General features: G+C 43.4%; 2 protein-coding genes and 1 non-coding gene across 4 annotated transcripts in view; all 3 read left to right on the plus strand.

Moving 5' to 3' along the window:
* Nucleotides 1-3,256, plus strand: part of Pik3c2a (phosphatidylinositol-4-phosphate 3-kinase catalytic subunit type 2 alpha) — a 96,352-nt gene extending 93,096 nt beyond the window's left edge. For both annotated transcript variants that reach the window (XM_085841370.1, XM_085841371.1), the window contains one exon: nt 299-3,256. In XM_085841370.1, coding sequence (XP_085697496.1) covers nt 299-481 — 183 coding nt within the window. In that variant the 3' untranslated portion in view covers nt 482-3,256. The remainder of the gene's footprint in view (nt 1-298) is intronic.
* Nucleotides 3,257-6,440: 3,184 nt separating this feature from the next.
* On the plus strand, nt 6,441-9,046 carry Rps13 (ribosomal protein S13). The gene is made up of 6 exons (XM_021166781.2): nt 6,441-6,559; nt 6,696-6,744; nt 6,870-6,948; nt 7,554-7,723; nt 8,177-8,277; nt 8,972-9,046. The coding sequence occupies exons 1-6, from the start codon at nt 6,537-6,539 to the stop codon at nt 9,003-9,005; spliced, it is 456 nt and encodes a 151-aa protein (XP_021022440.1). The 5' UTR covers nt 6,441-6,536; the 3' UTR covers nt 9,006-9,046.
* Nucleotides 7,384-7,470, plus strand: LOC115031684 (small nucleolar RNA SNORD14). The gene has a single exon (XR_003837343.1). It is a non-coding gene; the product is annotated as a small nucleolar RNA SNORD14 (small nucleolar RNA).
* Nucleotides 9,047-24,593: the final 15,547 nt, after the last annotated feature.

Genomic DNA, 24,593 nt, shown 5'->3' on the forward strand with positions numbered 1-24,593 from the left:
ATTATATTACCTTAAGGTAATCACCAGGTAATTTCTTTTTCTTTCCCCGTCACTCCTGCTCACAGAAACCATGTCTGAGAGTTTAGGGATCTGTTTTTTGACAGTGATTGGTCCTACTTTATTCAGTGTCTGTGTCAAACACTGACAGACTCCAGAAGTTAAAAACATGCTTCTGATGCTCTGAGACAACCCTGCTGCTCTAGTCAGTGCCATTCATTGCATCACTCTTTGTCTTACATTTTGTTGAAAACATTCCAAGAAACCAATCCTTATCCTTTCTCTCCCCCCCCTATTCTAGCTTGTATATAGTGGATACAGCAGAGAAACTCTGAGGCAGAGAGAACTTCAATTGAGTGTACTCAGTGCAGAATCTCTGCGGGAGAATTTCTTCTTGGGAGGAATAACCCTGCCACTGAAAGATTTCAACTTGAGCAAAGAGACAGTTAAGTGGTATCAGCTGACTGCGGCAACATACCTATAAACTTCAGACTTCTGAGCTTTGGAAACAAGGAGTTATAAATGTGTGCGCATGCGCACATGCACACACTTGGGAACTTTGTATAATTTCATACTGTGGCAGAAATTATAAACTTAACATGTTGGACCAACTGTCAGTCATATGACTAACTTTTATAGAAGCCATTGCTATTTCAAAGTTATTTTGTTGAGTGCTACCAATCCCAAACTTAATATATACTAAGTCCTGAGAAAGACTTTGACATAATACTGTGTCATTTTGGTCACCTTGTCTGTACTCTTCCTCTTCCTACACAGACGCAGCAAATTGTTTTTTGTTATGCACCTCACAGCCTTTACCACTGTGTATGTTCACAGACACCAAAGGAAAGATGCAGCTGCTACTCAACAGGCTGAAAAGCAAAGCACAAATAGTAGTCAGAATGCTGAGAACTACTAAGTCGTTTATAGAATAGAAAAAAATACGATTTGTATTCATTGTTAAAGCCTTTTCAGAGTAAGTGCCAATGACTGAAGTTGTAAATAACAGTGCCTTACTTAACTCATGCTTCACTGGCACTCCACTTCTGATTAAAGAGCAAGTAGTTTTCATGCATTTTCACCCACCTTACTGAAGACAGCATGTCATGTACATTTACTAATGCATGTCATGTACATTTACTAATGGTTTCTCCACAGAAATACTATTTCCTCTACTTCTGGTTGTTTTCACTATTAAGCTATTTAACTTAATGTTTATTGCCCCGTAATTGAATGAGATTCATTGATATTCTAAATTGGTATTTCAAATTCTATCATTCCATTATCATTTGTAAGGGTGCGAACTGAAATTGGAGTTTCACTTCTATGCATTTATACTTTACTCCCTCATTAAACAAATGGAAATTGTTCAGCCTTATTCCCTGTTTTGTTTGGTAAGGTGCCCAGGCAGGATAAGGAGTTTAATTTAGACATTTATGGAAGGTGGTGTGTAAACTGTCCTGTTTTTGTAAACATTGTACATTCACATGGAAGAATTATTTTCTGTAATACAATGAAATGAAAATTGCAAGAGAGAAGTGTGAAGATACTGTGGAGTAGACATTAAGAATAAGATTCATTTTTAAAGCCAGGCATGGTGGCGCACGCCTTTAATCCCAGCACTTGGGAGGCAGAGGCAGGTGGATTTCTGAGTTCAAGGCCAGCCAGGGCTACACAGAGAAACCCTGTCTCGAAAAAAAAAAATTCATTTTTATTTCCCATTTCAGACATAATTTTGTTTAGTTTTGATAAACATGTATATATAATAAATTTCTTGGTTAGAAGTTCAAATATTTTTAGAAAGGTAATAGAGATGTAGCAAATTTGGTAGTTAGAGAAAACTGACAAACTACTTAATGAAGGGTACCAAGAAAGGACAATCTGATTCAGTTCGCCAGAATAAAAATTTTATGAAGTGTACAAAGTGATTGACAGAAATGATACTTACAGAGTTAAATTAAGAGTTAAGAGTGTTATCATTGGAATACATTTTTAAAAAAATCAAAACTTGAAATATTTGGTGCCTAACACTATGGTCCATTTGTAGGGAAACCTGTATGAGTATGTGAATTTTTTATATTAAACTGTGTTGTCTACTTGATAATTGAAATGAAGATCTAAGCACCGTTGTTTGCTTTTTCCACAATTAACATTTCCTTAAATAGTTTTGCAGATGTAAGTAGCACTAGAATATTTTTTCTTTTGAGAGAAACCTAATTCCATTCCATGGGTCACCTAGCTTCTTTAAAAAATGCTGTTTGTAAAAAAAGGTCGTCATTGACTGGACTCGTGGACCTTTTTGTGATCTGTTACCGTGTATCTTAGCAGAAACAGAATTAAAAATGTAATGTCACTTCAGTGACAAGAAATCTGATTAATATCTAAAGGTATATATTATAAGTAATACTGTATAGTTAACAAATATTCAAAAGGTGATACTGTCTCTTAATTTAACTCAATTTGTGCCTTCTTTGGTCATTAGAATACATATATTTTAATGTAAGTTATTTCTTTATAAAATGCTAATCTTCAGCCCATACCAAAAACCAGTGATAGGGAGGAGAATGCAGCCTCCGTGCACTACAGCTGCAGTCGCTGAGTCAGCTGGCTTCTAAAGCTTCCTAACAGTCACCTTAAATAACTCGAAAAACAAGAACGCTAAACAAGCCAAGACACTAATGTTTATGTATATCATATTTATAACTACCTTCAAGTAAAAATCATTCTGCTACGTACAAGTCCTGTGCCAGAATTGTTTGTTCTTGCCAGTGCTCTAGGATCTGAAGATGATAGTTCATCCCAAGAACCTGTGTTCTCTGAGGAATCCAATGAGATTGGCACCAATGCTTTTTATTACTGTGTTTATGTGAATGAGTTGTTAAAGCATGTGTATCTTTTTTACGTACTTTTTTTTTCAAATTAAAGTTGTATATAAAGTTCAAAATCTTGCCTTAAATTGTTTAATTCTTTCTAAGACTCATGAATTGTAACATTTAAAAAAATTCACTTTTGATAACTCAGATTTAAAAAAAAAAAAAAACACTGAAGACCTGCTATTATGATACACATTTACTTACATGCTGTTCACTAGCAATGCAAATATAGATGTAATTACTAGTGTCACCTGTAAGAACAAAATGCTTTAATTATATCAGCATAGTGAGTTAAGATGTATAATATTTTTATTAATACTTGGAATATATTCATTGAATTGAATGTGACTTCATAACTATACTACAATTAAAATATTTCTGAAATAAAGGAACTCAGCTGTCATTTCCTTCCTTCTTGATTCAGTATTTTGGTTTCAAACTTTAATAATATAATTATTGCATCTTACCCAAGAGTTTGTAAAACTTATCCTAAATTTGGATGTGACTTTTTGAAGGTCTAGATAATGTGCTACAGCCTATCGCTTCCTGAGAGGTCAATTCTGCAGGTATGGTTCTTGGTCTGTGAACATTCACTTAGCCATTCTAGTTCAGAGCTGAGAAGTGCAAGTTAACACCATACTTTTGTTCTGGATTATGAGCACAAGACTGGCTCTCTAACCATTCTAATAATTTGAAAAAACAGTATAAAGACCTTGAAAGGACAATTAAGGGGCTGTTGAAATGGCTAAGCGGCTAAGGGCACTGGCTGCTCTTCAGGAGGTCTTGAATTCAATTCCCAGCTACCACATGGTGGCTCACAACCATCTACTAGAGGATCTGATGCCTTCTTCCAGCAGGCAGATATATATGCAGCAGAGCATTCATACATTAAATAAGAAGCCAAGTCCTCATGCTGTCCGCTATCCTCTGGCTCCCTAAACCTTCAGAGAGAGAGAGAGAGAGATGGCTTATGTAAGCTTATCCTTTGAAATAACTGAGTTTTGCCTGAGTGCCAAGCTGCTTGCCAGTACTAGAGTTCAAACTATTGCAGGTAGTGGGCTAGAGAGATGACTTAGTGCTACAATGGCTATCTGTTGTAGAAGACTAGAGTTTGGTTCCCAGTACAAAGTACAAGTGCTTATTACTCTAGTTCTTACCCAATATCGTCTTCTGGCCTCTGGGCACTGCACTCAGCTTGCACAGCTATACAAGTAATTTATAAGGGGGGGAGTGGCTAGAAAGAAGGCTAAGGGGTTAAGAGCACTTACTGGTCTTGCAGAGGGCTTGGGTTCAGTTTCATCCATGTTGCTACATCCACATAGCAACTAAGAATTTTCTATCAACTCCAGTTCCAAACCTATCTGATGCCCTCTACTGGCCTCCATGGGCACTGCAGGTACTGTGATGCCAAGACACACATGACACACATCTTTAAAAGTATATTAATTTTTTTCCAGGTAGACATGTTACTATGTAACATTAGAAATGTGCTTGGTGCCTTTAATCCCAGCACTTGGGAGGCAGAGGCAGGTGAATTTCTGAGTTTGAGGCCAGCCTGGTCTACAAGGTGAGATCCAGGTCAGCCAGGGTTACCCAGAGAAACCCTGTCTCAAAAAACCAAAAAGAAAAAAAAAAATGTGCTTGGAATGAGTAGAAGTAAGGGCAAAGTGGAAGGACATGAGGCCAGGGACTTGGGTTTTATTTCATCTGGGTTTTATTTCAAATACATAGAGAAAATATAAAAAGAGAGCCCCTGAAATGGCTCAGTAGCCAAAAGTGCTTGCTGTGCACTGACAACTCTAGTTTGATATTAAAAGCCAGGTAAAAAGGTGAAAACCTCCACAAGGTTATCCTTTTACCCTATATTCACACATTAAAAGTCTTTTTCAAAACAATATAGATCTTCCAGAGGTCCTGAGTTCAATTCCCAGCAACCACATGGTGGCTCACAACCATCTATAATGGGTTCTGATGCCCTCTTCTGGAGTGTCTGAAGATAGCTACAGTGTACTTATATATAATAAATAAATAAATAAATCTTTAAAACACACACACAATTTGCCCTCTTCTGGAGTGTCTGAAGATAGCTACAGTGTACCTATATATAATTAATAAATCTTTAAAACACACACAATTTAGAGGAATTTACAAAGAAACCACTAGCCCCCAGGCAGACAATGGATTGTATACATAATGGGACACCACTTAAGCTGCCTGAGAAATGATGGATAGGATTGGGGTACCCGTGGAAACAATGAAGTATTTGATACATTTCTGTGGTGAGATGTGTTGGAGTGACTCGTGGAAATGAGAAGGACTACAGAACCCTAAATTTGTATTCGGACAAATGTGTTAGAGTGAAATGAAGTATTCTTGCTTAGGGATTGCGAATTGAAGCCAAGCTTGATGTACGGATCACGTATCTGGGCTAAAAGTGTGTATCTGGTTAATTAATCAAATACAACTTTGCCAGGAAATAAATACAAATTTGGTTCAAGTTCCCAATGTTTTGGAAAACGTAATTCAACTAGTAATGGGTTAAAAGAACGCAGCTGGGCGTGATGGCTCAAGCCTTTCATCATCAGCATTTTTTTAAAGAGACAGAGGCAGAAAGACTTAACGTGTGTTTGAAGCAAGCCTGGTCTACAAGGCGAGTTCCTGAACAACCAGAACTACATTGAGGGACCCGGTCTCAAACACAACAAAAAGAAAACTGGATCAGTATTTCAGTACTGTTTCAAATCTCTCACGCTTCACTTTTCAACAGGGTCTTGTAGATCTGAGTTTCTTGGGTCCATGTCTTTGTTGTTTTTTGTTGCATTTACAATAAATTGTTTTGTTTGTTTGGTTGGTTTTTGTTTTTTTTTTTTTGGTTTTTCGAGACAGGGTTTCTCTGTGTAGCCCTGGCTGTCCTGGCACTCACGTTGTAGACCAGGCTGGCCTCGAACTCAGAGATCCACCTGCCTCTGCCTCCCAAGTGCTGGGATTAAAGGCGTGCGCCACCACGCCCGGCACAATAAATTGTTATATTCACCCATTCTTCGAACGCTCTGAGGTAAACCGGACTAGGTCATCCATAAAAGACCAACTCCCGGGGTAGTCCCTTTCCCCCTCATCTTCTCGAAGCTTCTTTCCTCGTTCCCAACTCTTCTCCGACGGGGGCCAGCGGTTCTGCGCTCCGCCCTGTGTACAAAAGGCGCGCAGACAGAACAGACCGGGGCGGGGCTCCGAAGCCTAGGATTAACGATCTAGAAAGAAGCGCTGGCTGCACCCAGGCATTGCGATCATCCCACACTGCACGAGTTCGGGGCTGCAGAGGGAGCCCTGAGGATCCCGCAGCTTATCCAAATCCTTCAGCCCAGGACTCGAGCACGCCCTAGGTCCCCTCAGATGCGACTTCCGAAGAGACGTTAGAGACTGACTTCCTGCTCTGGGTAAGAGCAAGACTAGAGACAAGGGCTCAAGGCGTAGCAGCCCAGCCATACTCGTAACGCCTCGCCGCCGTGCCTTCTGGGACGCGTAGTCTCGCGGGCTCCGGTGGCCACACTATGTAGCCCCGCCCCCGCGCGAGAGCAAACGTCGATGAGTGGCGTCACTTCCTGTGCGGCTTGACTTCCTGTGCTGTTTCCTACCTCGTTCTCTCTTTGCTGCCAGACCTCCGCCATCATGGGTCGCATGCACGCTCCCGGGTGAGCCCGCGGCGCCGACCTGGGTTGCGGGGCTGGGGCGCGGGGCTGAGAGAGGAGGATGCGGGCTGCGGGTGAAGGGACAGTGGGGCTGCTTGGGGCGCGGGTCGCCGTTTTACTCCCTTTCTTCTGTTTTCAGGAAGGGCCTGTCCCAGTCGGCGCTGCCCTACCGCCGTAGCGTCCCCACGGTGAGTAGAGGCTGAGGGTTGGAGGGCGGCGTGGGAAGCGATCGGTGCGCGGGAGGATGGGACCCGAAGTGGAAGGTTGCCGCCGTGCTCTCTCATCCTAAGGCCGATTTCTCTTCTATCTGCAGTGGCTGAAGTTGACGTCTGACGACGTGAAGGAACAGATTTACAAATTGGCCAAGAAAGGCCTGACTCCCTCCCAGATAGGTGAGTGTTGATGTAGTCTCTTCCTTCTGCTCTCGAGAAACAAATGTGCCTAGTCCGTATGTTAAAAACTTTCCTCCTGCTTCCACAGCGGAGCAAGGACTGTCTGGGATTGAGTCACATCTAACTGAATTGATTCTAAGCTGCTGTGACTTTGTACATGGGAAATAACTCGGTTTTGGTAACCTGGCTCCTGAGTCTGGGATACCTGCTCATAGGAGGAAAATGTCCTCTTTAGGAAATAAAAAGTTCGCTAGAAATATGCAGAAAAAATAATGAGAAATGGGCTCAGCTGATCTGAAGTAATTTGAGGTTTAAAAGCAATAACATGCAGTTTTAAAGATAGGTACAAATAAATGTTGGGCTGCTTTTAAGTTAATACTAAATATAAAGGTAGAAGTCACATTGGTTCCTCTGGTCAGATGCATTCTGGCAAGCTCACAGTGATGATGGTGTTCCAACATTCGCAGTTTCCACCAGAAGGACTTTCCATGTTGGGTTGACCTTCCTTGGATGTCTGAGTGAGCTGAAATTTTGGAGAATGGCTGTTAGGGGTTGGGGTTTATCGCGTGTGTGTGTGTGCTTGAGCAGTATGTTTCTCTTTTCAGGTGTAATCCTGAGGGACTCACACGGGGTGGCCCAGGTCCGTTTTGTGACTGGAAATAAAATCTTGAGAATTCTCAAGTCCAAAGGCCTTGCCCCTGACCTCCCCGAGGATCTCTACCATTTGATTAAGAAAGCTGTTGCTGTCCGAAAGCACCTTGAGAGGAACAGAAAGGTAAGCCAGACAACAAACCAGGTGTTGTGTCGAGACACTTGGCGCTACGGATCTTCAGAGGGGAGAACACACTTGGGTCCTCTCAGGTGGTTCTGGGTGCTGGCTAATAGTCAACGTGATAGTTTCCTAGAAATGGGTGGTTTGATTTTTTTAGCTCCCCTAAACTATTACATCCAGTTGGTCCCAGGTGCTGGCGCTCTAGTGTAGGTTTGTGACTATGGGCCTTATTCTAGGAGCTTAAATTGCTTCTGTGGGTTTGGTGGTGCATGCCCTTAATTGTTGGAGTTTGGGACCAGCCTGGTCTAACAAGTTGTAAAACAACCAACTTATTCTGTATAATAATAAGATACCCTGCCTCCTTTAAAAAATTGCCCTAAGAACTTAACCTAACCATAGAAGCTATTTAGTTTCTTTACTTGTTGGTGGTTTTCTTAAATCTCTTTTTATTTCTAGGATAAGGATGCTAAATTCCGCCTGATTCTGATAGAGAGCAGAATTCACCGATTGGCTCGATACTATAAGACTAAGCGGGTGCTCCCACCCAATTGGAAATAGTAAGTATATAGTTTTTGGTTGGCAAATCAGCTAGATAGTAAATAATGAATAGTGGTAGGCATTTTGCCTTTTTGGGTTTTGTGGTTAAGTGTCATTTCAGTTCAACTCTGTCATAGTGGGGAAGCTTGCATGGGTGATACATAGTCACACGACAGTGTTCTGTCAAAATGTTACCTGAGCCGGGCATGGTGGCGCACGCCTTTAGTCTCAGGAGGCAGAGGCAGGCGGATTTCTGAGTTCCGGGACAGCCAAGGCTACACAGAGAAACCCTGTCTCAAGAAAACGAAGGAAGGAAGGAAGAAATGTTACCTAGGGGCAAGCCGGTTTCTGCATTAGAGGCTGGCCTAGTCTACACAGTTATTTCCAGGACAGCCAGAACTGGTTGATTTATGATGTTTGGGGAGTTGATAGATGCTGTTTAACTATGAATGAAATCCCCCCCCTTTTGTTTCATGAGTTGCTCGCTATGATAAGCATACAAACATTGACAGTTTATGGCAGATAGGTTGATATTTCCACCATTTGGCCGTAGACGTCTGGCTGAGAGCAAACCTGTTCATCCTCATGCTTAAACTTAGGGCTTAGTTGGATGCACTGTATGCAGTTGGGGATTAAAGCTGTTTGGGGATAGCTCCAATCACCAAGTCCGGTACTAATCCCAGTTTCTCTCTCTCTCTCTTTTTTTTTCCACAGTGAGTCATCCACAGCCTCTGCTCTAGTGGCATAAATGCTATTGTGTGCACAAGCAATAAAATCGCTTTGAGTAAATTTGTGTTTTGTGTCTTTCTGCATTGGTGCTGCGTGTGTTTGGGAAGTGTTTTGGCATGTTTTGCAGTAGGTGGTTTCCCTGGCCACTTAAACTCGCAGTCCAGCTGGTACAAAGGTTGGCGGGTTGTTACTATCAGCATGTAGGAGAACTGTAAGACACTAGGAAGTTGTGAAAGCTTGAGTCCTCTTGTATTCAGTGTTTAAAATGTGTGAGGTGTTAATGAGCATAGCATTGCTGACTGATTCCCTCTTCCTGGGGGTGTCTTAAGGAAAGCTGAAGTCCGTACATTCTGATTAAGGAGTGAATTACTTTGTGGCTGCATCACAGTCATACAGGGCTTTCAGAGAGTAAAAGAGGAAGAACTCACCTTGTCATGTAGTCTGGACAACAGGATGGATCAAACTCCAACTCCTTATTTTCTCCCTTTTTCAAAACAGGGTTTCTCTGTGCAACTGTGGCTGTCCTGGAACTCTATAGACTAGACTGGCCTTGAACTCAGAAATCCACCTGCCTCTGTCTCCCAAGTGCTGGGATTTAAGGTGTTTGCCACCACTGCCTGGCCAAACTCCACTTTCAAAAAGAGCCCTACCCTTAGAGATTGTATTTGTGTGAAGTCTCTGCCATGTTGCTTGGACAGTAATGATACTACACTGAAGTCATTGTCTCAGGGCTGATGATAGGGTTTGGCAGGTTTGGTACTTAGCAGCAAGCCTGAAGACCGGAGTTCAACCCTGGGAACCATCTGGTGTGAAGAAACTTCTGTAAGTTATACTTTGAATTTAAAATATGGCCAGTGCACACAAATATGTAAAAACCCATCCTAGTGACAGTGGGATGAAGGTCTGGATACTGTGATGTGTGACTGGTTGTACTACATAGGGTTTTAACCTGCAGAAATGTGGGGATACAGTGCTAGTGGGTGAGATAGCAAGGGCCAGGGGGTTCAAAGGTATGTAGCATGTTAGTCCTATATGTGGGCATCAGGCTGACTGAGGTCGGCCACACAGTGTAACCCTTTCTCACCACCCTGTATTTCTGCATTTTCCAATGCTGTTTGCTTTACCTGCACATTGGCTATTGTTAGCAGGATGGCTAAGTTTAGAAACTTGCCTGTGGACTGAGTTCTGGCATTAAAAGCATGTGCCTCTCCCAGTTAGGTACATTTTACTTTAGAAAGCATTTCATATTCTTGGTAACAATCTCTGACCCCGGGAAACAGCAGGTATACAATTTGTCCAAATCTGTTAGTGTGAGAATCTAAAATTTTCATGTTTTCTTCAGTTGTGTTCCTTTTGAAGAAAAGTGACCTATATCTGCTACGTGCCTTAGACAAAACTTGAAATGATCTGTTTTTATGATAGTTCCAGGTTCATGAAGAAGACCACCGTTACCAAGGTTTGTATCTCTGGCATGTGCTTTATTCTACATTGGAATGAAGGATTCACTGGCTTTTAGTAAGTTTGTAACCTTTTGTTTTGCTCTTGAGTGTGTGCATATGCACACCGCAGTGTGTCTATGGTGGACAGCTAGCTTTAGGGATCCTCGCCTGCCTTGGTTCTTGCCCCGCACTGAGTCCTCCTGCTAGCTGGCTGACTGTGCTTCCTCCTCTCTCCATCCCACATAGGATTGCTGGGCTCACTGTAGCATTTGTAGTCATAAACCAGGAGACAGACAGGCCTGATCTATAGAATGAGTACAGGGCCAGCCAAGGCTACATAACAAGACCCTTTCTCAAAAAGGTCAGTGAAACAAGGGCTGGATGATGTCTCTGAAGTTGATCATTTGCAAGAGTTTGGTTCCTAGCAATCCTGTCAGGCACCTCACAACCACCTGCCTGCAGTTCCAGGAGATTGGATAACTTCTGCTGGGCTCTCTGGACATGTACTTAACACAAACATGCAGTTTTTCTCCCAACCATCTGTAATGGAATCTGATCTCTTTTTCTGGTGTGTCTGAAAGAGAGCAACAGTGTACTCACATAAAAAAAAAAAAAAAATTAAAAAAAAAAAACTCACTCGGGGCTGGGTGTGGTGGCACACGCCTTTAATCCCAGCACTCTGGAGGCAGAGGCAGGCAGATCGAGGCCAGCCTGGTCTACAAAGTGAGTTCCAGGACAGACAGGGCTATCTGGGCTATACAGGGAAATCCTGTCTCAAAAAAACCAAAAAAAAAAAAAAAAACCTGCCCTTGACTTTTTCAGGGTGGAGCTGGTGAGGCTGCCTGATGGATAAGTGCACTTGCCATCCAGTCCCAGTCTGGAAGGTGAGAATCCACTCCTGTGAGTTGTTCTGATCCTCCCCTAAAACAGTGTAAAATAGATAAAATTCACATGCTAACCTCCAGTCTCCCAGGTAGTAACTCATTGCTTTCAGTATACTCTGAAGTGCTTAACCGCTGCATAGCACAAGACAATGTCTCATGTTTTGAGAAAGGGTCTCTATAGCACTGGCTGGCCCTGAACTCTGCATAGTGGAAATGATTAAGACTAGGAAACTGTTCTTTTCAGGCGCCCTTTTGATTGACAGAGAAATGAAAAAAGTCTAGATTGGAAATAACTTTCTGTAAGAGCCGTCTTGGTGTTAATCGTTCCTGACTCAGGAGCAGGAAGACACTGGTGTTTGCTGTGACGTCAGCTGTCGCTCTTCTAGCTTCAAACCCGCTCAGGTCGCCTCCTGCTTTTAGGACTCACTGCCCAGCAGTGCACGAGCTGCAGTAATACCCAGCTCTTAGTTTTCATGTGGTCTGCAGGGTGCTCCATACCATTTCAGCCCACTGCTGCCCTGCTGCTGTGGAAAACCTTGAATTACTCCTTTGACAGCTTCACCACCCCCATTTTCTTTTTTTCTTTTTTTTTTTTTTTTTTTTTTTTTAAGACAGGGTCATCTGTGTAGCCCTGGCTGTCCTGGAACTCACTCTGTAGACCAGGCTGGCCTCAAACTCAGAAATCCGCCTGCCTCTACCTCTAGAGTGCTACGATTAAAGGCGTGCACCACCACTCCCGGCACCCCCATTTTCAATTCTCTCTCTTTTATTTTTAAGATTTATTTATTATATATTAAGTACACTGTAGCTGTCTTCAGACACATCAGAAGAGGGAGTCAGATCTCATTACCGATGGTTGTGAGCCACCGTGTGGTTGCTGGGATTTGAACTCTGGACCTCGGAGTAGTCAGTGCTCTTATTTGCACATCAGACTTTCTGGTCCCTCTAGTTTTCTTTTTTTTTTTTTTTGGTTTTTCGAGACAGGGTTTCTCTGTATAGCCCTGGCTGTCCTGGAACTCACTTTGTAGACCAGGCTGGCCTCGAATTCAGAAATCCGCCTGCCTCTGCCTCCCAAGTGCTGGGATTAAAGGCGTGCGCCACCACGCCCAGCTCTCTAGTTTTCTTTTTACTCTTCATTTCCATCTTATTCCCTAGAAGGTTTCAATGTTATCTTTTAATCTTGATAATTTTCTGTTTTACTTCCCTTTAAGTGCAGAGGTATGCTATCTACCTTATAAACAGTGCTTACCTATTTCTGAAATGTAAAAACACCACACTGCTTGGCTTTACATCACTAACGGGATGATACAGTGTGGATGGTACTTCCCACCCAGAGGAGCAGGCACAGATGCTCAAGAGCAGCAATAACAGGAAGTGATGTGAAGTACGAAGCGGTGCAGTGCATTGACAGTGATGACAGTTTTCTTGAACATAATTTTTCTCACAAGTCTAATTTTTAGTAAAGTTGATGTTTAAGTGGCTTGCAGGATTTCTGACTTTTTTATAACTAAGAGTGGGTTTCTCTGTGTGTAGCCCTGGCTGTCCTGGAATGACCTGTCGACCATACTGGCCTTGAGCAAGAGATCCACTTGCCTCTACCTTCCAAATGCTGGATTAAAGGTGTGCACCACCACTGCCTGTTGGATTTCCGATATTTTTTTTAAATGCAAATCAACAGTTGCACAGCCTCTGACATTTCCATTCCCTTTATTTATTTTATGTGAGTACATTGTTGCTGCCTTCAAACACACCAGAAGAGGGCATTGGAGCCCATTACATGTGGTTGTGGTTTCCAAGAATTGAACTCAGGACTTCTGAAAAAGCACTTAGTGCACTTAACAGCTGAGCCATCTCTCCAGACCTGAATTTCTGAAAATTTTAACAGTTGACTCTTGTGAGCCCATTGAAGCCAGCTCTAGAACTGGGCATGGTGACAAATGCCTTTAATCTCAGCATTCAGGAGGCAGAGGCAGGTGGAGCTCTTGAGTTTGAGGTCAGCCTGGTCGCCAGTGAGTTCCAGGACAGCATGGGGAAACCCTGTCTTGCCCACCACCACCACCCCCAGAGAAAAATTTGTACCCATTTTAATTTTGAAATTCTATTTGGGCTGGTGAGATGGCTCAGTGGGTAAGAGCACCCGACTGCTCTTCCGAAGGTCCAGAGTTCAATTCCCAGCAACCACATGGTTGGTGGCTCACAACCATCTGTAACAAGATCTGGCGCCCTCTTCTGGAGTGTCTGAAGACAGCTACAGTGTACTTACATATAATAAAATAAATAAATCTTAAAAAAAAAAAAAAAAAAAAAAGAAAATTGTTTAAAAAAAAAAAAAGCCGGGCGTGGTGGCGCACGCCTTTAATCCCAGCACTCGGGAGGCAGAGGCAGGCGGATTTCTGAGTTCGAGGCCAGCCTGGTCTACAAAGTGAGTGCCAGGACAGCCAGGGCTACACAGAGAAACCCTGTCTCGAAAAACCAAAAAAAAAAAAAAAAAAAAAAAGCTGATGTATTTTCATTTTCTGTGTCTGTCTGCACAACGTGTGTAGTTCTGGAAAGTTAAAAGACAGTTATGATCCTTCTCCATCTAAGGGTGGGAATTAAATCTCGGCCCTCTGAAAGAACAGCCAGTGCTCTGGGCCATCTCTACCCCCATTTTAAAGACAATAAAATTGCCAGGTGTCATGGTCTGAGCCTGTATCCCAGCCTTCGGGACACAGGCAGGAGGAGTAGGACAAGTTTGAGGCTGCTGGTCTACAAGCAAGTTTTAGGGCAGCCAAGGCTACATGATAGATACCCTGCCTCAAAAAGTCAAAACAAGGGCTGGTTAGATGGCTCAGTGGGTAAGAGCACCCGACTGCTCTTCCGAAGGTCCGGAGTTCAAATCCCAGCAACCACATGGTGGCTTATAACCATCCGTAAGGAGATTTGATTCCCTCTTCTGGAGTGTTTGAAGACAGCTACAGTGTACTTACATAAATAAATAAATCTTTAAAAAAAAAAAAGTCAAAACAAACAAATGAGGGCGAAAAACCTGAGGCTCAGGAAGGTAACTGTGAGACACAAGTCACAGAGGTGTCTAGAGTTCTGTCCTTACAGCTTTACTGTCATGGTACTTTCTGGGGGTTTTAGTTTGTTTGGGTTTTTTTGGTACTTTCTGTTTTATAAAGTATATCTGGTGCACACCTTTATCTCAGCACTGACAAGGCAGAGGCAAGTGGTTCCTCTGAGCTGGACCCTAGCCTGGTCTGTGTAGCCGCAAGCAATGAAAACTTGTCTTGGGGCTGGAGAGATGGCTCAGCGGTTAAGAGCACTGACTGCTCTTCCGAAGGTCCTGAGTTCAATTCCTGGCAACCACATGGTGGCTCACAACCCTCTGGAATGAGATCTGGCACCCTCTTCTGGAGTGTCTGAAGACAGCTACGGTGTACTTACATATAATAAATAAATAAATCTAAAAAAGAGAGAAAGAAAGAAAGAGAGGGAGAGAGGGCTGGTGAGATGGCTCAGTGGGTAAGAGCACCCAACTGTTCTTCCGAAGGTCAGGAGTTCAAATCCCAGCAACCACATGGTGGCTCACAACCATCCGTAACGAGATCTGACTCCCTCTTCTGGAGTGTCTGAGGACAGCTACAGTGTACTTACATATAATAAATAAATAAATCTTTTTAAAAAAAAAGAGAGAGAGAGAGAGAGAGAGAAGGAAAACCTGTCTTAAAACAAGTAAAACAAGGGGCTGGAGAGATGGCTCAGTGGTTAAAAGCATTGACTGCTCTTCCAAAGGTCCTGATTCAAATCCCAGCAACCACATGGTGGCTCACAGCCATCTGTAATGGGCATCTTGATGCCCTCTTCTGCCACATCTAAAGACAGCTACAGTGTACTTATATATAATAAATAAAATTTTAAAAAAAGACAAGAATTATAAATATAATTACTATGTTTTTCTAGACAAATCAACACACACACACACAAAACAAGCAAACAAAAAATGAAAGGAAGGAAAAAAAATCCCATCAAGTTAAGTGACTTTAGCTGCCACCCTGCCCACTTCATTTATTTTCCAAGACAGGGTCTCTTTGTATCCCTGCCTGGCCTGGAACTGACTATATAGCAGAGAATAAAGAACCCCTGATCTCTTGCCTCCACCTTCCAAGCACTCGGAATGCCTTGGTACCCAGCTAGGTCCTTTGGTCTGGAGAGGTAGGATACTGGGGATGGGATCCAGGGCCTTTGCACAGTGTCACTGCAGAGCACTTCTGTCGCCACCATTCTCTTAAACTGTCAATCTGTCTGATGGTGTTACTAATAAGTACAAATCAGCTTGCTTTAGTCAGAAATGGGGGTGGGATTTAAGATACAATTTGCTAAACGCATGAAACTCAAGAAGAATGAAGACCAAAGTGTGGACACTGTGCACCTTCTCAGAATTGGGAACAAAACACCCAGGGAAGGAGTTACAGAGACAAAGTTCGTAGCTGTGATGAAAGGATGGACCATTTAGAGACTGCCGTACCCAGGGATCCATCCCATAATCAACTTCTAAACGCTGACACCATTGCATACACTAGCAAGATTTTGCTGAAAGGACCCAAATATAGCTGTCTCTTGTGAGACGATGCTGGGGCCTAGCAAACACAGGAGTGGATGTTCACAGTCAGCTATTGGATGTATCACAGGGCTCCCAATGGAGAAGCTAGAGAAAGTACCCAAGGAGCTAAAGGGATCTGCAACCCTATTGTTGGAACAACATGATGTTCTAACCAGAACCCCGGAGCTCTTGTCTCTAGCTGCATATGTATCGAAAGATGGCCTAGTTGGCCATCAATGGAAAGAGAGGCCCATTGGACTTGCAAACTTTATATGCCCCAATATAGGGGAATGCCAGGGCCAAAAGAATGGGAATGGGTGGGTAGGGAAGTGGGGGGCGCTATGGGGGACTTTTGGGATAGCATTGGAAATGTAATTGAGGAAAATATGTAATAAAAATATTAAAAAAAAAAAAAAAAAAAGAAATGGGGGTGGTTTTCTCCACGCTGGTGCTGTTTCTGTCATTGCAACCTTACCTCTGTCACCTTGCTTCTTACACCGTTATGTGTTGCTGTGGCTACAAACCAAATGAAATGTTTAGCTGAATTCCCAGGTCAGGATAACAATCCCTCCCTGAGGCAGAGCCATCTGGGGAGTTTGAGCTCGGGCTAACATTGCAGTTCTAAGAAAGGTGGCAGGCTTTGTCATAGTTGTCGCCATAGTTTTTGGGTTTTTTGATTTTTTTTTTTTTTTTTTTTTTTTTTTTTGGTTTTTCGAGACAGGGTTTCTCTGTGTAGCCCTGGCTGTCCTGGAACTCACTTTGTAGACCAGGCTGGCCTCGAACTCAGAAATCCACCTGCCTCTGCCTCCCGAGTGCTGGGATTAAAGGCGTGCGCCACCACGCCCGGCATTTTTTGGTTTTTTGAGACAGGTTTCTCTGTATAGCCCTGGCTGTCCTGGAACTCACTTTGTAGACCAGGCTGGCCTCGAACTCAGAAATCCACCTGCCTCTGCCTCCCAAGCGCTGGGATTAAAGGGGTGCACCACCAGGCCCGGCTCGTAGTTGCTTTTTGGTTTTTTTTTGGTTTGGTTTGGTTTGGTTTTTCGAGACAGGGTTTCTCTGTATAGCCCTGGCTGTCCTGGAACTCACTTTGTAGACCAAGCTGGCCTCGAACTCAGAAATCCAGCTGCCTCTGCCTCCTGAGCGCTGTGATTAAAGGGGTGCGCCACCACGCCCGGCTCGTAGTTGTTTTTGTTTTTTTTTTTTTTTAGATTTATTTATTTATTATATGTAAGTACACTGTAGCTGTCTTCAGACACACCAGAAGAGGGCATCAGATCTCATTACGGATGGTTGTGAGCCACCATGTGGTTGCTGGGATTTGAACTCTGGACCTTCGGAAGAGCAGTTGGGTGCTCTTACCCACTGAGCCATCTCACCAGCCCCTCGTAGTTGTTTTTTAATTGCCAATAATTCCTTTAAATCTCTGTGGGGTCCAGAATTATGAAATCAGCCTGTTCATTCAGCAAGTGTTTCTAAGCTTGTCATTTTAGTGATGTGCTTCAATGAGGAACATTTTAGGAGCTAGCTGCATAGCTAATTAATTAGATACATCATGTGTATTGGGTGCCTGCTATAAACAGAGCTCTATGCTAGGTGCTAGTAAGATGATCACAAATGATCGTGTACCTTAGAAGGTTCACAGACTGCTGGACATGGCGGCACACACCTGTAATCCTGGCATTGGAGAGGTACAGGCAGGAGACTCAGAATTTGAGATCATTTTTGACTAGCTAACTGAAGGCTACTCTGGTTAAGGAGACACTGTCTCAAAAAGGCTCAAGACTGTTGGTGCCGGCTTTACTCATTAAATGTGTAAGCTTTGCGCTGGAGAGACTGCTCAGCAGTTAAGAGCACTGACTGCTCTTCCATTTCCTGAGTTCAATTCCCAGCAACCACATGGTGGCTCATAACCATCTGTAATGGGATTTGATGCACTCTGGTGTATCTGAAGACAGCTACAGTATACTCATCATATATATATATATATATATATATATATATACATACATACACACACACGCATATATATATATATATATATATATAAAATTTCTGAGTTCAAGGCCAGCCTGGTCTACAGAGTGAGTTCCAGGATAGCCAGGGCTACACAGAGAAACCCTGTCTCGAAAAGCCAAAAAAAATATTAATTAATTAATTAAAAATATATATACATATGGTATATATATCATATATGTGATTAAATATATTTTTGTTTGTTTGTTTGTTTTTGTTTTTCTAGACAGGGTTTTTCCGTGTAGCCCTGGCAGTTTTGGAACTCACTCTGTTTTTTGTTTGTTTGTTTTGTTTTGACGTTTTCATTCTCCTGCCTCTATTTCCCCACGCTGGATTACAGCCCCAAGGCAAACCCTCCAAACGAGGCAGGCAACAGGCTTTGCACTACCGGGGAGCCCAGCAGAGGGCAGCAGGGGCCTGGCTGGCCCAGGCTTCCTTTCAGTCTCCACTGACTGAGCCTGGACAGTCTTCCTTGTGGCCTTGGGAGAAGATGGCCTGCATAAAGCTGGAGAAACGAGGATCGATGCACGGAAACAAACGTGTGGGGATGGACCAGGCCAGTTAGGCAGGGGCTGTCTGTTTTGTATATGCAGCTCAGAGTGCCTGACACCCACCATACTTAGTGAAACTCAGAAATGGTGGTGCTGCCCAAGGGAGGGATGGAGGTCAGGAGATGAATGGAGGACAGAAGAGAAAGAAAGACGGTTTTACTGACTGAACCCCTACTAATGCCATGTGCTCATAGGTATTCCAGTTCATATTTTTGTTATTTTTTAACTGTATGCTATGTCTAAATATTTAAATGTTTTTGTTCTTTGAGAATTTCATGCATTTTTTTAAATTATGGTTTTTATTTTAAATGTATGTATGTTTTAACTGTGTGTGTGTGTGTGTGTATAGCATATGCATGATGCATGCCTGGCACCTGCAACAACCAGAAGAGGGTTCAGATCTCCTGGAACTTTATCTACAAATGGATATGAATCATACCATGTAGAACTGGGAATCGAATTCCGGGTTATCTGGAAGAATAGCTGATGCTCGTAATTGATGGAGCCATTTCTCGAGCCACACGTCTAAATATTAAAAAACTACAATTTCCTTTTAAAGTTTCAGAGCTCAGTTGGTAGCATTGAAATGCACAAAGTGGGTTCAGTCCCCTGTGCCACATAAAACCCGTTGTGGTGGCTAACTCAGCTGGAGTTCTGGTGGAGGCAAGAGGTCAGGAATTATCTTCTTCATTCAAAAATCATCATTCGAGGTTATCCTCAGATGGTAAACAGACTGGGTTCCAGGCATCATTAGCCACACCCTGAGTTCCAGGCCAGCCTGGGCTACACTAAATGAGAGATTCATCCGTGTTTTTTTCTTTCCTTTCCTTTTCTTCTCTTTTCTTTTCTCTTCTTCTTCTTCTCTCTCTCTCTCTCTTTCTCTCTTTCTTTCCTTCCTTCCTTCCTTCTTTCTTTCTTTTCTTTCTTTTTATTTATTTGTTATTTTTTTTATTTTTTGAGACAAGGCCTCCCTTGCTGGCCTGGAACTCCCTTTGTAGACCAGGCTGGCCTGGAATTCACAGAGGCTGGCCTGCTTATCCCTCCTGAGTGCTGAGATTATAGGCCACCATGCCTGGCTCTTGCATATTCATTTGAAACATATGCATGTACCTTGCTGGGGCATCTGACACCTGCTGCTTCTCCAGTCTTTAGCAACAGCATCCAAACTGTGACCTGTGGCCACCTTCAACTGTCACCTTTTTTTTGTTGTTTTGTTTTGGTTTTTTTCTGTTTTTGTTTTTGTTTGTTTTTCGAGACAGGGTTTCTCTGTGTAGCCCTGGCTGTCCTGGAGCTCACTCTGTAGACCAGGCTGGCCTCGAACTCAGAAATCCGCCTGCCTCCGCCTCCTGAGTGCTGGGATTAAAGGCGTGCGCCACCACACCCGGCTCCAACTGTCACCTTTTAAGATTTATTTATTTATTATATGTAAGTACACTGTAGCTATCTTCAGACACACTAGAAGAGGGAGTCATATCTCGTTACAGATGGTTGTGAGCCACCATGTGGTTGCTGGGATTTGAACTCAGAACCTTCTGAAGAGCAGTCAGTGCTCTTAACCACTGAGCCATCTCACCAGCCCCCTGTCACCTTTATTATTAAACAGGCAGAATCTCAGGCTTCACACTGATCCCCAAAAGCAGAGAAAGGGAATCTGCATTTTAACTAAGTGTTCCAGGAACTCTGATGTCCATTAAAAGTATGAGACATTGGTGTTGTGTGTTAGTTACCGTCTTGTTGCTTGGGCTGGAGCCCAGGGTAGCCCTGAACTTACACGGTATCTCAGACTGGTTTTGTCCCCCAGCCTCCCGAGTGCTGGGATTGCAGGCACTAGCTCCCACTGGTGGACCGTAAGAGGTATATATATATATATATTCTGCACTGTTTGTCAGACAAATCCACAGTGCATATTCTCTCTCTGGATAGCATCAAATTTGAGACCTCCCAAGTGCATGCTGGGATTATGGGATTATGGACATATGCCTCCATACCTGGAGACAGGGTGTCACTGTGCAGTCCAGGCTGGCCTGGCTTGCTATGTAAACTAGGATGGCACAGACCTATTAGCCCTTGCCTCCTGGATGAATTGAAGGCATGTGTCATACCATGCCCAGGCTTTTAAAATATGTATTATTATTATTGTATGTGTATGAGTATTTGCCTGCATATGTGGACCATGTGTATGCCTGGTGCTCATGGAGGCCAAAAGAGGATGCTAGATCTTCTAGAACTGGGGTTAGAGACAGATATGAGCTGCAATGTGGATGCTAGGAACTGAACCCAGGTCCTGTACAAGAGCCAGTGCTCTTAACTGCAGAGCCATCTCCAGCCAGGCTTTTAAATGAAAGATTTACTTTATTTGTGTGGGTATATAAATGTGTTTGTGTGTGTTTTCAGGTGCTTACAGAGAACCGAAAAGGGCATAGGAGGCTGGGCAGTGGTGGCACACGCCTTTAATCCCAGCACTTGGGAGGCAGAGGCAGGCAAATTTCTGAGTTCCAGGACAGCCCGGTCTACAAAGTGAGTTCCAGGACAGCCAGGGCTACATGAGAAACCCTGTCTCGAAAAAAACCAATAAATAAATAAATAAATAAATATATATATATATATATTTTTTTTGGTTTTTCGAGACAGGGTTTCTCTGTGTAGCCCTGGCTGTCCTGGAACTCACTTTGTAGACCAGGCTGGCCTCGAACTCAGAAATCCACCTGCCTCTGTTTCTTTCTTTTTAAATCCTTATTTCAGCTGAATGCATTTGGGCTGTGAGAAGCAGCAGGGGACCTAGACTTCCCAGAGGCCCAGAATGTATCTGAGTCTGCATTCATCCTGAGGACTCTCTAGTTGCTGCTAGAAGAGTGAAGTTTTAGATGAAAACTCTTTTCTCCTTCCCCTCCTCCTGCCCCATCCTCTCCCTGTCCTAGCTTCCACCCTACTTTCTTCCCTCCCTCCCTGCTTCTCACCCTACTCCCTCCCTACCTATGTCCACTCTGTGCTGGGGATTGACTCCCAGGCAAGTGCTCTATCCCGGAGCTCCCCAGCTCAAGATCAAAACCTCTAATATATGTCCAGGCTCACAAATGGAAAGAAAAGATCCAACACATATATACAGGTGAGGCCGACCTTCCTTAGCAAAGTGTGTTAGCGCTGGAGGTCCAGGGACACATTACTTAATCTTCTCTATAATTCTTCTCTTTCTTTGTACTGGGGATGGAGCACAGAGCCTCAGGCATCCCTGGCAAGGACTCCGCCACTGAGCCTTAAGCACCTCTTTGTGAACCGTTATTGCTCCTGTTGTATAAGTGCAGGTACATGTCTGATAACTAGTGGGGTAAAGGCTGAGAACTTGTGCCTGTGGTGGTTTGAATGAGATGCCCTCCATAGTCTATAGGCATGTGAATACTTAGTCCCCAGTTGGGGGTCCAGTTTGGGCTGGAGGAAGCATGTCTCAGGAGCAGGCTTTGAGGTTTCAAAGCCTTGTCTAATTTCTAGTTTGCTCTCTGTGCTTCCTGCTTGAGGTTTAAAGTATGAGCTCTCAGCTGCTCCAGTTTCCTGCTGCCGTGCTTTCCAGCTGGGATGTCGATGGGCTCTAGAACCAGAGCCCAAAATAAAGCCTCCCTTTATTAAAATAGGATGTTTTATTCAGCAGTGGCATAGCAACTTGTACATTGTACTATGACACTGTTTTAAAAATAACCTTTAAGGAAAAGATTTATTAGGGGCTGGAGAGATGGCTCAGCAGTTAATAGCACTGACTGCTCTTCCAAAGGTCCTGAGTTCAATTCCCAGCAACCACATGGTGGCTCCCAACCATCTGTAATGGGATTTGATGCCCTCTTCTTACCAGAAGACAGCTGCGATGTATTCATATATATAAATAATTTAAATAAGTAAATATTTTAAAAAGAAAAGAAAGAAAAAGATTTATTGCCAGACAGTGGTGGCACATGCATTTAACCCCAGCATTTGGGAGGCAGAGGAAAGCAGATTTCTGAGTTTGAGGCCAGCCTGGTCTGCAGAGTAAGTTCCAGGACAGCCAGGGCTACACAGAGAAACCCTGTCTCGAAAAACCAAAAACAAAAAAACAAAAAAAAAACAAAAAAAAAAAAAAAAGAAAAGAAAAATATTTATTTTTATTCTATGTGCATGAATGTTTTGCCTACATAGTTGTATGCGCACCATCTATGTCCCTGGTACCTGTGGATGTGTCAAATCTCCTGAAACTGAGTTACTGACGGCTGTGACTACCATGTGGATAATGGGATGCAAACATGAGATGCCTACAGAAACAGCCAGTACTTTAACCACTGAGCCATCTCTCCAGCCCACCACATGGCTCTGCATCTTTGATGCTTCCGACCACATTAGATTGTTGACAAGCAGAAAATATCCAGCAAAATACCACAGCAGGGGTTGTTTTAAGAGCAATTATGAAGGCTTGGGGGTGAGTGTGCTGGAGAGATTGCTCAGCAGTTAGGCAACTGGGAAGAGTGTATTGCTCTTCAAAAGACCCAGGCGACTCAAAACTTAAGCTCTAGGGGATCCAACAGTCTCCGAGAAGAAACCACCCTTATATTTATGTAATTGAAAATAAAGACAGTAGAGGGCAGTGAAGAGTATTTGCTCTCCTCCAGAAGACCTAGGATCGGCTCCATCACCCACATTAGATGGGGTAAGCTCAACTCCATGGAATCTGACACTCCTTTCTGGCCTCCATAGGCACGTGCACACACCCACATGGATGCACACACTTGCACATAAGTTTTCAAAAGCATAAAAAGGGAACACTCACACATTGCCTGTTGACTTCCATTCTGTGACAGACTGCAGACACAGTGATGGTGCTATAAAACACCACCTAGTGACACTATACTCATCTTTGAGGAAGTCACTCTAGGATATGTCTACAGGACGAAATAAAATCACCCAAATATTTCTACAGTCAGAGTCCTTTTAGGTAACACAGGCTACCTTAAACTTGTGATCCTCCTGTCTGAATCTCCATAGAGCCAGAGAGAGAGACACCACCTCCACACTTGGCTCCAAGGACACACTTCTTACCCTCTGTCTCTGTTGTTTAACAAGGCATGGCTATGACTTTCTAGGGTGTTCCATTGCTTCCCACAGGAGACCAGTTGCAAAGCAGGAACCTGTTTATATGAAAAGGCATTAGGGACTTTTGTTTTGTCTAATGTAAAGTGTTTCCAAAGCAGTAATTGGGCTTTTAGACTGTGCCTTGGGGATGTTTACAGATGCTCTGGGTATGGGCTAGGCTGTGTCCCTGTGCTCTTGGAATCTGTAGTCACTGAAGCATGCTGCACCCAGATCTCAGTTCAGAGGATCAGGGCCAGTCCACTCTCTTGAACAATGTGTTAGCCGTGGTTTTGTAGTTCCTAGTAAATCTGGAAAGCCAGCTGACTGACTGACTGACTGACTGACTGACTGACTGGAGAAACAGCTCAGCAGTCAAGAACACTGGCTGCTCTTCCAGAGGTTCTGAGCTCAATTCCCAGCAACCACATAATGGCTCACAATCACTTATAATGGGTTCTGAAGTCCTTCTACCATGCAAATAGAGACTCACATACATAAATCTTAAATAATAACAACAACATCAACAAACCCAGTCTAGAAGGCTCTGGGAAGGCCATGAGTATGGGATGTCTGGGTATTGCAGAGTAGGGGAGGAAGGGAAACCTTCTTGGTCAAGAATAGGGCAGCAAAAAAGCAAAACAGGGTAAGGAGCATGTCTCTGGGAGATGCTCCCAGGAGTTAGAACATGAGTGGGAAAGGACGGGGCCTGGTGAGAGGGGTGTCTCTAGGATGCTGTTGCTGACAACACTAGATACACAGAAAACTTTGTTTTGAAGATCAGAGGGAAATGGGCCAGGTGGAGGAAGTCTTTAATCCCAGCACTCAGAAGACAGGCAGGAGGAAGCCTGTGAGTTAGAGGCCATCTAAGACTACATAGTGAGACCCTGAGTCAGTCAAACAGACTAGAAGGTAGTACACTGGTGTACTGGTGTAGCTGTCTTCAAACACACCAGAAGGTGGCATCAGATCCCATTACAGATGGTTGTGAGCCACCATGTGGTTGCTGGGAATTGAACTCAGGACCTCTGGGAAGAGTAGTCAGTG

The sequence above is a fragment of the Mus caroli genome, unplaced genomic scaffold (genome assembly GCF_978045245.1).
Source record: "Mus caroli unplaced genomic scaffold, Mus_caroli_1 scaffold_8, whole genome shotgun sequence".
NCBI lineage: Eukaryota > Metazoa > Chordata > Mammalia > Rodentia > Muridae > Mus > Mus caroli.